The sequence below is a fragment of the Ctenopharyngodon idella genome, chromosome 9 (assembly GCF_019924925.1).
Source record: "Ctenopharyngodon idella isolate HZGC_01 chromosome 9, HZGC01, whole genome shotgun sequence".
Classification (NCBI taxonomy): Eukaryota; Metazoa; Chordata; class Actinopteri; order Cypriniformes; family Xenocyprididae; genus Ctenopharyngodon; species Ctenopharyngodon idella.
The window spans coordinates 33,689,761-33,702,927 of NC_067228.1; the positions used below are offsets into that span (position 1 = coordinate 33,689,761).

The 13,167-nt window shown below is 37.4% G+C and overlaps 2 protein-coding genes across 3 annotated transcripts in view; one reads left to right on the plus strand and one right to left on the minus strand.

Annotated features, from left to right (window-relative positions):
- nfe2l2a (nfe2 like bZIP transcription factor 2a) overlaps window positions 1-5,106 on the minus strand; it is a 43,889-nt gene extending 38,783 nt beyond the window's left edge. The window contains exon 1 of the mRNA XM_051906385.1: window positions 4,933-5,106. The gene's annotated coding sequence lies outside the window, so the exon portion shown is untranslated. The remainder of the gene's footprint in view (window positions 1-4,932) is intronic.
- agps (alkylglycerone phosphate synthase) overlaps window positions 746-13,167 on the plus strand; it is a 50,916-nt gene continuing 38,494 nt past the window's right edge. For both annotated transcript variants that reach the window (XR_007931701.1, XM_051906382.1), the window contains exons 1-3: window positions 746-1,000; window positions 10,554-10,643; window positions 12,984-13,074. Coding sequence is in view for 1 of the 2 variants with exons in the window: in XM_051906382.1 (XP_051762342.1) it covers window positions 828-1,000; window positions 10,554-10,643; window positions 12,984-13,074 (354 nt within the window). In the remaining variant the exon portion in view is untranslated. The remainder of the gene's footprint in view (window positions 1,001-10,553; window positions 10,644-12,983; window positions 13,075-13,167) is intronic.

Here is a 13,167-nt window from a genome sequence, read left to right on the forward strand (position 1 = left end):
GATTTTTTTATCGAAAACAAAATTAATTCACCTCGTCTTCAGTGGCTCAGATTTTAGGAGTAAATGGAGAGAGCTATGTGGAATCATTCTATCCAGAACATCTAAAACGCTTAGGAGACATTCTCATCAAGCTACGCCTTTGTTTTGAATAGGCGACCTCTAGTGGTGAAAAATAACATATTGTGCCTTTAATAAATTGTTACAACTATCCCCACCCCAAACAGCCTTAACATAGCTAACTGTTTAAACTAGCTACTTCATGTCATGTAAGTTAAATAATTGTATCTACAATTCAGTGATTGCTAGGCAAAAATCAAATCTTGATGAAAAATTTTACTTTCTTACATGAAAATCAGTTTTTTTGGTCATAAAATCTACAAATTTGCTCACAGTCGCATGCAATTTCTCATGTGAGCTCAAAAAGAAGATGGGATGTATGATATTGATGACATTACCACAGCTCTTTTCTGACCTGTCAAACTGACCCTGACCCTAACCCGTGTTAAAACACTAACCGCTCTCCCCTATTTACTGTTAAAAGACAAACCTAAATGCTGCCAATGCATGTTTTTGACAAAAAATATATCTTATTCTAAGAGATGAGATAGTAATACGTATTGAAAAAGTGATATTTATGAAATAAATTGCATGATTTAAGGATAATTTTAGGGAAAATCTGTATTCCAATCAGTAAGTAGCACACCGGAGCAGAGCGGGCGGGGATGACGGAGGCGGAGTGCGGTGCATGACGGGACGCGTGTGTAATCTCCACCTCACATCCCTCCATCAGCCGCTCGCTGACCTCTGACAGCAAACACGGAAGCAGCATGGCGTCAAACGGCAGCAGCAGGAGCAGCACCGCACAGCAAAGACTCAGGATCATTGCCGGACATTTGCAGAAACGGCCAGAAGATGAAAACACGAGCGTCGCTGCGCACGAGTGCAAAGCCGAGACGTCCCGATCCGACCCGAGCAGCCTGACACCGGTACCGAAAAGGAGGTATGTGCGCGTGAACCTGTGTGTTGTCTAGCGCTTCACGCGACTCACACACATCATTGACATAAATAAACGCTGTATTTAAAGAGCAGTCGCGTGAAGGAGCACAGCAGCGGCGGGTGTAGCACTGTATCAGTGTGCGCGCGCTGCGCTCAATAGCTGGATCTAAACAAAGTGTCCATTCACATCCCGGAGGCGGGTGCGGTGGCGCGCGATATCTGCACACACTGATGGACACATTCTCATCTTCGGGTTGTCTTTTTTCGTAAGGCATTGTGCTCATTGCACAGATCATTGGGGTTATACTCGCAGCGACCAAACCGGTACTGAAGAAGACGCCTGTCACAGGGCTGCTGGTTCCTCCATTATAAACTCTCATCAGCCCTTAAAGCTATAGGTCACCCAAAAATAATTTCTGTCGTCATCTACTCAGCCTCAAGTAAACGAGATTTAAGAACCAAGGCAAATTTCCAGTTACATCTGTTCCTCACTCAAATCTATCTGAAAACGAGTCACATGGTGCTTTTTGGGGCTTGACAGCCAGTTTCATCGTTTGAAAAAAAGTTAATCTGTCAAATAAGTGCTATGGAAAAAGTTTTATGAGCAACAACTAGGGGTCCCTCAAAGTGTTCAGTGGATCTGTGGAGAATATAGCGACCTTTCGAACTGATTTCCAACTCTTAAAGGGATAGTTCACCCAAAAATGAAAATTGTGTCATCATTTACTCACCTTCAAGTTGTTCCAAACCTGTATGAATTTCTTTGTTCTGCTGAATACAAATAAAGATATTTGGAAGAATGTTTGTAACCAAGCGGTTTCTGGTCCCCATTGACCACCTAAGTAGGAAAATAAATACTATGGCAGTCAATGGGGGCGAAATCTGTTTGGTTACAAACATTCTTCCAAATATCTTCTTTTGTGTTCAGCAGAACAAAGAAATTTATACAGGTTTGGAACAACTTGAGGGTGATTCAGTGATGACAGAATTTTCATTTTTGAGTGAACTATCCATTTAAATCACCTGTTAAGAGATAATATGCTTAATGAAAGCTATTTAAAGTGTTACTTAAATCTTTTTGTATTCTGGAGGTTGCTGAAAGTCTGTTTTTGAGGGGCCTTTGGCCTAGAAAGATTGATATCATCTTGTTTCCTGTGTTCAGACATGCTTTCATTGGAAGTGATGATGATGCTTCTGTAAACAGAAAGGGCGTTGGTTATTTCTGTAGTTTCAACAGCACTGGCTTGAGGCTCATAGACTAAGCACTTGTCTCATCTACCTTTCTAGAGCACTGCTGTTGTGATTGTGCACATGTTCTGTGCTTTTCTTTCTTTAAAGTTGTTATATCTGTGAAGGCTGTTATCACTTTCCTCTTGTAAGTTAGTGGATAGATTATTGGTGCTGCAATCGGTTATGAATGTAAACATGAGGTGATGATCTCTCCACAAGTTTTTTGTATGTCAAAAGTTAGTATGGCAGTGCTGTGCTCTGATTGGATGAGGGCTGGGGTGGCCTGACTTTGTATTTGCTAACGGTGCTGTGCTGCCATCTAGTGCTGGGCACAAGGTGAAATAACCTTTGACCTACTGAGACCCAGCAGAGAAATTTTTGTATGTAGATGCTTTTTTTGGCCATACCGTCAATGCCATGTTGTTTTCTCAGGCAGTTAGGCACTACAGAGAGTACAGATCACAAATGTTTTCTCAATCTGAACTTCCCAGTATGAACCCACACTCGCGGTCTTTGCACTTAACCACTTGTCTACCTACATGATGTATTTCCTGTATTTGGTTCAAGTGGGCGTGAAGGACCACAAGTGTGTGTGTGTGTGTGTGTGTGTGGAACTTTTGATTACTCGATGGGACACACTTGGGTCAATGACGTGACGGGTCATTTTTTTTGTCCAAAGGCCTTAATAATAATAAAAAACAAAGATATGACAACCAAAGTATATAAGGTAGTACAACTAGATCTCTTTTATTGAATCCAAAAGGTTTTAATTATATTTTGCTACATATAAAGGTATTTTAATGATTTTGAAGTGTCAAAGGTAGGGCTGGGCGATATAGCTGAAAACTGTATCACGATATCAGTGTTTCATATCGGTCGATATCGATAATTATTGATATTTTTTCTGACCCATTTAAAATAAGGACCAGGAGAAAAATATATTACATTTAAACATTTTTATTTTAAACTTAACCTTCCTCTGATCATAATCCCCTCAGTTATTAAGACAGAAATGTCAACAACCATGGAAAACTCAAATAATTAAAATGTTGTGCGGTGTTGCAGCTACAGATGTTGTTGGTTGAATACGGCTGTGCTCCAAAGGGTGAGCGCGGCTAAGGTGGTACAGCAAGTTCGTGGTATTACCAGTCTTGCATAATTTGCAGACGATATTGGTCTGACTACGGTCAGACTTATAATATCAAAAAAACTGCCATACTGGCGAGCTGACTTTTCCTCTTTTATTTACAATTTCCTCGCTCGCTGCGGCACTCATTTTCTGCTTATTAGTTGCCGGTTACTGAAGAGGAATCCAGCAGACCAGCACGAGACAACGATATGGCGCAACCAAACATGATACTGTTACATGATTGGCTGTTAGCGTGTCACTCCCTACGTTGCTAGGTTACCAGAGAGCGAGTGCCTTTGTTAATGCAACCAAACTTGCTTCGCAACCTCTGTTTTCTTCCGACGAAGAATAAAAAAAAAATTGAACGTTTTATCGAACACATTTTTTATTGATATCGATCACGTGTCTATCGCGATACATATCGTTATCGTTTTATCGCCCAGCCCTAGTCAAAGGTCATTCGGTTTAACCGTCCACAGGCCAATACAGCCATTTCATTTGTGATTGAAATATCTTAAAATGTAATAAATGTATATATTTTTTATTCTGGCATGATTTTATAACATCATATATCAACATTAACATTAAAATGATGTGTACAAGTCGTTGCTTTGTTATGAGAAAGAATGTCGGGAAAAATGACTTTCATTGACGTCATTCGGAGTAACCAATATAAAGGGACCATTATGGATCAAGTCATGAAGTCAGTATCATGTGACAGAATATGACATCATTTAGAAACCTGCAAAGGACCACATGATCGTGAAGCAAAGTAACTAACTCTCTCTTAACTATTTGAAAAATTCATGTTTTCACTTGCTCATACGCATGTCCCGAAACATCAGGTCATTCGGTACAACCACTATAAAACATGGAAAATGTTGTAATATTTTAAAAACTTCTACTAAATATAAAAAGTTTGATTGTCCTTTCGTTAGCTAGCTAGATATCAGCCTGTTAGCATTGTTTGAAAATATCGTCATTCGGTATAACCAAAAGTGTCATTCGGTAAAACCAAAATTTTTGTTAAACCGAATGACTTCTTTGGTGACAAATTTTGTCCGTCTTGTAAAAAATGTCAAAAGCAGTGTTAATTGATTATAAAAACCATCTCATTGTTAACACTTAATAAAACTTAATTATATCTCCATTATGCCTTTTTTTTACACTTTTAAAAACCTTATTCATCAGTGACCCACTTACAACATGGTGTTTTTACAAAGCATTATTTACAATACTTGACTTTTTCTAACCCTTATAGTTCAGTTCTCTTGGTTTGTTTGAACCCCCAAAATAAGATAAATTTAGTCCTGGTTCACTTAGCGTTCACACTGAATCTAAAGATACAAAACAAAATGATTAAGAATAAGGTCACGCAACTTACCGAACATCCAAAACAATGCTGTGTGCTGCACTAAACGTGCTCGTTGTATGTGCGTACACATTCACAAAGAGCTTCTAGAATGTGTAAAGGGGTAAAAACAGCAGCAGGAGTTCCTCCGTTGCAGACAAAGAAAGATCTGCTGCGAGGAGACTGCAGTTCAAATGCCTGTACCGAATTGTAATGGGCAACTAACCTTCTATGAAGAGAAGAACCAGGTATACTTGAGCATTCAGTCGCATCTTGTGACGTCACTTTAGATGTCTTTGGCCCGTGTCGCGTTCATATTTCAGTCGCCCCGCACCAAAGTTCGTTTGGCCTCAGATATCACTCTGAAGTGGTACTAGAGATGAATTTAGTGTGTTTTGAGCAAGTGTGTCATGACTTCCTGTCATGTGCACATGCTCTCAACAGGCCAAGATCACAAGTGTGGGTATTGGGACAGGCCCTAACTTGACTTCTCCTGGTCAACTTATAGGAGATATTCCCAGATGTGGAAATATTTTGGAACAATAGGCCCACAGCTGTGTATATACAATGTAGTTCATTGATAAGAGACTGCTGGAATTTCTGTATGTGTTGAATCATGTTTGTTGTCAAAGAGAAATAGTAGATATAGAGGCTGTTGAACTGCCAGTGGTTGGAAGTAACATTTCTTTTCAGTGTTCTCGTATCTTATCATGCCAGGCGTTATACTGAAAGGTTTTAAAATGTTTCCTCCTGGTAGTGTGTGCTTGGTAGATGGACAAAGTTACTCAGAACCGTAACACTCATCAAGAAAGATCACATGGTTTCTTTTGTTTTTACCTTTTTGGTCCCAATTTGTTTTAAAGTTGCCCCATTTATGCTTTTAAGGATATTACATGTCATGTAGTGTGTAATATAGCTGTTTGTGTATGTGAAAGGCAAAAGTTTTTGAAACCAACCGGCTGAACCTACGTAGGTTTGTAACACATTTGCATAATGCCAGTCTATGGTCTTCATTGGCTGCTGGTGAACTTTGACCCTCAACTTTGACCCTGGTTTGTGTTGTTCATGTCCAGAAGACGCTGTTTTCTGCTGTAAATCCACTTTGATGAGACTGATACGGTAAAACTGACGCCATCATTACTGTTCGTATCACTGTGAATCAAGAGCTGAAATTCAGATATGATAATGAGAGTTTGGTTTCTGACCAATCACAACAGACTGGGTCATCTGACCAATCAGAGCAGAGCAGACCAATCACAACAGACTGGACCATCTGACCAATCAGAGCAGAGCAGGCTCTCAGAAAGGAGGGGTTTAGAGACCAAATCCTTTATGAAACCATTTCAGACACTGTGAGAAAAGAGCTGATGCTGCGATGAATATTATGAGAAACAGAGAGACAAAACAAAATTAGCAACCTTTAAAATAGCACAATAGGGACACTTTAACGTGGCTTTTGTTAGCTGGATATGTTTCTTTAAAGCTAGCATGAAGCTGTGTATATTCACATAACTATTTTACGAGGTGGCGATTTCATATGAATTCGTTTGATGTGATTCATAAGGGAACATAAGATTTTTAGAAAAAAACAACAAAAAAAACATGACCTAGCAGTCAGTTGGGCGTGAGAAGATAGTACAAAAATGTACAAGAGATCGTACAAATTAATATGAATTAGCCACCATGTCACCAAAATTGCAGTCGTCTTTGACTTACACTGACATCTAGTGGTGTGGATGCTTTTAAACATTTTCAACAAAAATGTTTATTTTTCAAAAGTAAAGTGCGGTCACATTAGCGCAATTTTGCGGGCAAAAAATAGTACATAGTCGATATTCTAGTGATGCATGAAGCACAACTCACACTGAAGTCACATTCAGACCGAGCAGCTTTCTGTCGGTCCACACGACGAATTCATGTGACCAACGTAAACACGTGTCAAGGAACTTTTTAGTCCGCACATGATACTTCTGAAAGTGCAGATTCCACCTTTACACATAAAAAGGAACTTAAAATTATGGTTAATTATAAGATGTTTTGAGTGTAAATAACTGAGCACCTTTAGAACAAAGTTAACAGACTAAACATCCGACTTGTCAGACCTGTTTGCTAACAGGCTAACTATTCCAGCAGATTCAGCCAAGGTTCATTCAAACCAATTTAGTCGTATTCAAAGAAAGTTACCTTTATAATTAGATGTTTTGTTTGAGAGCTTTTGTGCATTATAATGAATCAGTCCAGCTTGTCTTTTAGTTTATATGCTTAAAAACAACCCTAAAAGAATTTTCCTGTGTAATTCATAACGATACATCGTTATATCTCGATATAAAAATGCGACTGTGTATCGTTGATGTAAACGATATGACCCGCTATATAGAGTTAGTTTTATCCGAGGCTCAGCTTACTGTATTTATAAAGTATGTAAATTCTGTCATTATGTACTCACCCTCATGATGTTTCAAACCTTCAAGATGTTCATTCATCTTCCAAACACAAATGAAGATATTTTTATGAAATCTGACAGATTTTGTCCCTTCATTTAAAGTCCAAAAAATGTCATATAGGCATTGTAAAAAAAATAATCAATTTGCAAATAAATTCAAATGTACGTGTGCGCGTGACACACGAAAACGGCATGAGGGTGAGTAAATGAAGAGAGAATTTTAATTTTTGGATGAACTAATAAAGTTTGGGAATAGTCATTTTGACGACAACTTTGATCACAACTGTCATTGATCATCTGAAGTGGCTCTTCTCAAAATGAAAGCGCAAACATCATTTAAAGCAGAACTCCTCGAAACGAAAGCAGAATTTAACTCACCATATCGAGTTGTTAGTTTGGGTAGTATGATGATTCAAAGAGTTTTAGATGGTTTATTCTTATCATGTAAGTGTACAACAAAGTTGTACATACAACTTAATAAAGAAAATTGTGAATGTTTTGAAAATAAGTATTTGAATTTCAGTTTCATTTTTTAATTTTGTTCTAAAATCGCAATACGAACCATGAGTATCGTTACACCCCTATAATTTATAAAATGAGACTGGTCCCTTCCACTTGCAGGAGTGAAAATACATAGGCTGAAAGTCAGTTTTTGTGGGTAATTGAGGGAACATTTAGGGTTTGTTTGTGTCTGTTATTAGACTCTGGTGAAACACTGTGGTAGATCAACTATTCTGCTTTAACTGATTCAGATAGCGCCTCTCTTTGTCTCTGTTTCCGTCTTCTTGTCAGGTCTGGAGTGGTCACATTTTTTGTCTGCTCTTTAATTTGCTGCAGGGAAGCGTTGAGTGGCTGACCTATAGTTTCAGGGTTTGACAGTGTCTGTTTGTCAGAAGATCACCAGCAGACCTGCATTCCTATCCTGCGTTCAGCCGCTCGCGTGTTTCTGCACACTGACAGCGTGTGTTTAGTGTGAGTCCCGCAGCTGGCGCTCCGCTCTGGAGATCACAGCTGCACACTGTCCTGGAGGAATGAACGTGTGCTTTAGTAATTGCTATTGGTCACACTTAAGGTTCAAGAAAAGACCGGAGAGGTGTGTGGTTATTTTTCTGAGCGATTGGACTTTGGGACCTGAGCCTTTAGACACCAGGAGTCTGTTGCAAGAAGGCCCTCGAGTTAAGAAAACCCTTAGTGATGACATCCTCACAACGAGAGGTTTCATAACTTAAGGACAATGTGACATGGTGGAACGTTTCAAACCAAAATGTACTCAAAGCACACACACGTAAAGCTGCGTCTCTAACAGCTCGCGAGTACCTAAAAAGTCTAAAGAATGCTGCATCTCCTCCACCCTCAAATAAAAAATTCCCCATAAGAGTCACCCAAGGGATTAATTCCCTTCATTTTCAGAGTCGAAATTCCCGTTATACTTGGCATTAAATGGAATTGCGCTAGTCTTTTCTTCTCTATTGTGATGGATGTCAGAGTGAAACTTGATTTTGTACTTGGGAATTGATTGGAGAATTGATTGCCAGTTTGCAGTCATTTGTGGAGGATATTTAGTCCCGCCCTCCACCGAGACGAATGCTGCTTGGAGACAGAGGGGAGGTTAATGTTTTTTATTTACAAGTGTACACAAATTAAAAATAAAAATAATAATAATGATGCCCACGGATAAATCATTTATAATAAACTGTGCAATGTTCTGTTTTTGCAATAAAATCAATTCCCAAGGATGAAATCAGTTCAAATTAATTTAAAATTAAATGATTAATAATTAGTTTTTTTTCTTTCTAGTCTGAAATGGGAAACAAAACACATTTTATCATGACAATATTTAGCTAAACGTTTGATTAAACTTCAATTTTACACTCAAAATTGACAATTTAATATTATTATTAATATTTATAGATAACTTTAAAAAAATTCTGACTATTCAGACATGTAAAAATGCCTATATACACTTAAAATGTTTGTAAAAAAGCTAGAACAAGTTTCTGCTTTATAAACTAATACATTTAAACTTGCAAAACACTGTTGAGTGCACTTAAAATAGTACTGTTTATTGCCACTCCTTTCATACAGTGACTCGAATGGATCAAGTTAGCAGGACATTAATTGTAACTTCTGTTGACTCTTTCAAAGCGTTCTCTGTCTCTTCACTCTCAGCAGAAGTGAATGGTGTGACCTTAGGGACTTTCATTGTAACACTATAATTCGTTCGTGAGCTCCCATTATCATACTATAAAGACAGGAGTGGGTCATCTCCACAGGTTACTGTAATGGCCTCTATGGCCAAGTTTCCATCCAGTTTTTGCAATGTTTTGTTATCGAGAAAGCAAATATGTGCAAAAAAATATTTGCAAAATTTGCTGTCTCGAGGCTGTTTCCATCCAGTTGGCCTTTAAAATGGTGTGTGTGAATTTATGCGCTAAATATAAATGGAAAAAGATTGTCGACATTTGAGAAATCTTATCGAGAAATGGCATTTCCATCAGCTATATCGCTAAACATTTTGAAGTGCTAAACCTTTTTTCGCAAAAAAAAAAAAAATCATTGGATGGAAACCTGGCTTATGATTGAATGTTATATATATACACTACCGGTCAAAAGTTTGGAAACATTACTATTTTTAATGTTTTTGAACGAAGTCTCTTATGCTCATTAAGGCTGCATTAATTTCATAATAAATACAGAAAAAACAATAATATTGTGAAATATTATTACAATTTAAAATTATGGTTTTCTGTGTGAATATATGTTAAAATGTGATTTATTTCTGTGTTCAAAGCTGAATTGTCAGCATCATTACTCCAGTCTTCAGTGTCACATGATCCTTCAGAAATCATTGTAATATGCTGATTTATTATCAATGTTGGAAACCGTTTTGCTGCTTAATATTATTGTATAACCTGTGATACTTTTTCAGATTCTTTGATGAATAAAAAGTTTAAAAATATCAGCATTTATTTAAAATAGAAATCTTTTGTAACAATATACACTACCGTTCAAAAGTTTGGGGTCAGTAATTTTTTATTTTTTTTTTTCTTTTTATTGAAAGAAATTAATACTTTTATTCAGCACGGATGTGTTAAATTGATAAAAAGTGATAGTAAAGATTTATATTGTTAGAAAAGATTTATATTTTGAATAAATGCTGTTCTTTTTAACCTTTTATTCATCAATGAATCCTGAAAAAAAGTATCACAGGTTCCAAAAAAATATTAAGCAACACAACTGTTTTCAACATTGATAATAACTGAGTATCAAATTAGCATATTAGAATGACTGATGATATATATATATATATATATATATATATATATATATGCATGCAAGTTAAAGGTTGCATGTCATTGATATTGTTAAACAGCATGTAAACTCGTGGCCTCGGTTTCTTTCAGGCAGGAGGTCATGAAGTGGAATGGCTGGGGTTACAGTGACTCGAGGTTCCTGTTTAATAAAAAGGGTCAAGCAGAGTTCACAGGCAAACGGTGAGTATAATGCACCAAACAAATACGAATTAGACTCAGAGCAGAGTAGACCAATCACAACAGACTGGACCATCTGACCAATCAGAGCGGAGCAGACTCTCAGAAAAGAGGGGTTTAGAGAGACTGAATCCTTTATCGAACCGTTTCAGACACTGAGAAAAGAGCTGATGCTGCGATGAATATTATGAGGAAAAATTAAGTTTTGTTTTGGGATGCATGTAAACTTTTTGTAGAAGACTCCAAAATAAAACTAGAAACCAAAAAAATATAATAATGGGGCACATTTAACAATTATTTTCTATATTGTGACATGTTCATGTGAATGTTTAGCTATGCGCTGTTGATTTTGTGTTTTGAAACGTGTCATTGTTCGTTCTAAACATCGCTGTAGTGCTCTTTAGCACACATGAGTTTCACACAGTGTTCACACAGGCACTCATAACAGCCTGGAGGGAGATGTTTACCACAGCATGCTCCTTAAGTACAGTCTCAAGGACCTGCAGACACACACTGTGTAATCGTACAGACAGAGCGGCGCTGCTTCATCTCACACACACAGATGATGTCGTCTCACTGGCATAAGCCTCCTTAACACATAAAAGTCGTTCAAAGAGCATGTCTATATATTAAAACACTCAAACATCGTGGAATGATTTTACCACATGAAAAGAAAATCATTTCCAGTAGGTGTGCACAAGATGACACACCAAGCCGAAGTTTTAAAATAGCTATTTTCAGCATCATTACTGCAGTCTTCAGTGTCACATGACCCTTCAGAAGTCATTGTAATATGATGATATGATGCTCAGTTATTATTGGTACTAAGTTATTAAAGGATTAGTTCACTTCAGAATGAAAATTTCCTGATAATTTACTCACCCCCATGTCATCCAAGATGTTTTGTCTTCCTTTCTTCAGTTGAAAAGAAATGGTTTTTGAGGAAAACATTCCAGGATTTTTCTCCATATAGTGGACTTCACTGGGTTCAACGGGTTGAAGGTCCAAATGACAGTTTCAGTGCAGCTTCAAAGAGCTCTACACAAAATCCCAGACGAGGAATAAGGGTCTTATCTAGAGAAACAATCAGTCATTTTCTAAAATTTTTTTAAAAAGTATATACTTTTTAACCACAGATGCTCATCTTGCACTGCTCTGTGATGCTCCACGCATTACGTAATCATGTTGGGAAGGTCACGTGTGAAGTAGGCGGAAGTACCACGGCAGGACTAAAAACTCCATTTCATTTTCTCCTCTAACTTCAAAATCGTCTGACATCATTGTTTTACCTTTTTTTGTTTTTTGTAAAGGCCGTTTGACTTAATCGTTGCACTGAACGTAGACACTGGATCGGTACTTCCGCCTACGTCACGCGTGACCTTACCAACGTGATTATGTAATGCGTGGCGCATCACAGAGCAGTGTAAGATGAGCATTTGTGGTTAAAAAGTATATACATTTTTATTTATTTTTTTTTAGAAAATGACAGATTGTTTCTCTAGATAAGACTCTTATTCCTCGTCTGGGATCATGTAGAGCTCTTTGAAGCTGCACTGAAACTGACATTTGGACCTTCAACCCGTTGAACCCCAGTGAAGTCCACTATATGGAGAAAATTCCTGGAGTGTTTTCCTCAAAAACCTTCATTTCTTTTCGACTGAAGAAAGAAAGACATAAACATCTTGGATGATATGGGGGTGAGTAAATTATCAGGAAATTTTCATTCTGAAGTGAACTAATCCTTTAATAATGGTTATAGTCATAAATATTTCTGTGAAAACATTATAATTTTTTTGTTTTATATAATGCTGTTATATAATATTTTACATTGGTATTAAATATTTAACACATATCTACACTAGTTTGTAGGAGTGTTCATCTCTTCTGTGGTGAGGTCAGTTTTTTCATAGTTGAGTGTGATGCGCTCATGCCATCTAGTGGCTGGAATCTGCACTGCTGCAACTGAACACGAGCTCATCTGGCAGAGTAAGGTTAGAGAGTGAGTTTGATAGATTTAATAGGTTAAATTGATTTTATTTATTAAATAAATTTAAGTTATTTATTTACAATTCAATTTAAGAGCTAAAATAATAAAAGGAAAAATCCAAATAGAAGAAAAGAACTGGATTTTTATTCAAGTGTTCACAAAAACGCCTATAATAGCAGTAAAGTTGACATGAACTAGTTATTGTTAAAGTCAGTATTTACTCACATATTACATGTTTTGTATAGACTGACATGGGCAATGCAGATTTAGACAGTTTTGTCTGCATTTCAGGAAACGATACAGTTTGCACTCATGAAACCGTTTGACTTGATCAGTGTGTGTTTTGTTGGTTTCAGGTATCGGTTGAGTGGGCTGATTTTACCAAGTCTGAAGGACTGGTTTGAGGGCACGTTTGGAGCCAATTTACAGCACAAATCTCCTGCGACAGTGAGTCCAGTGTGCTTTATCCAGCTGTGCACCAGACTCTTGTGTTGTGTGATTGTGTGTTTAATACACGGTGTGTGTGTGTGTCTTCCTCTA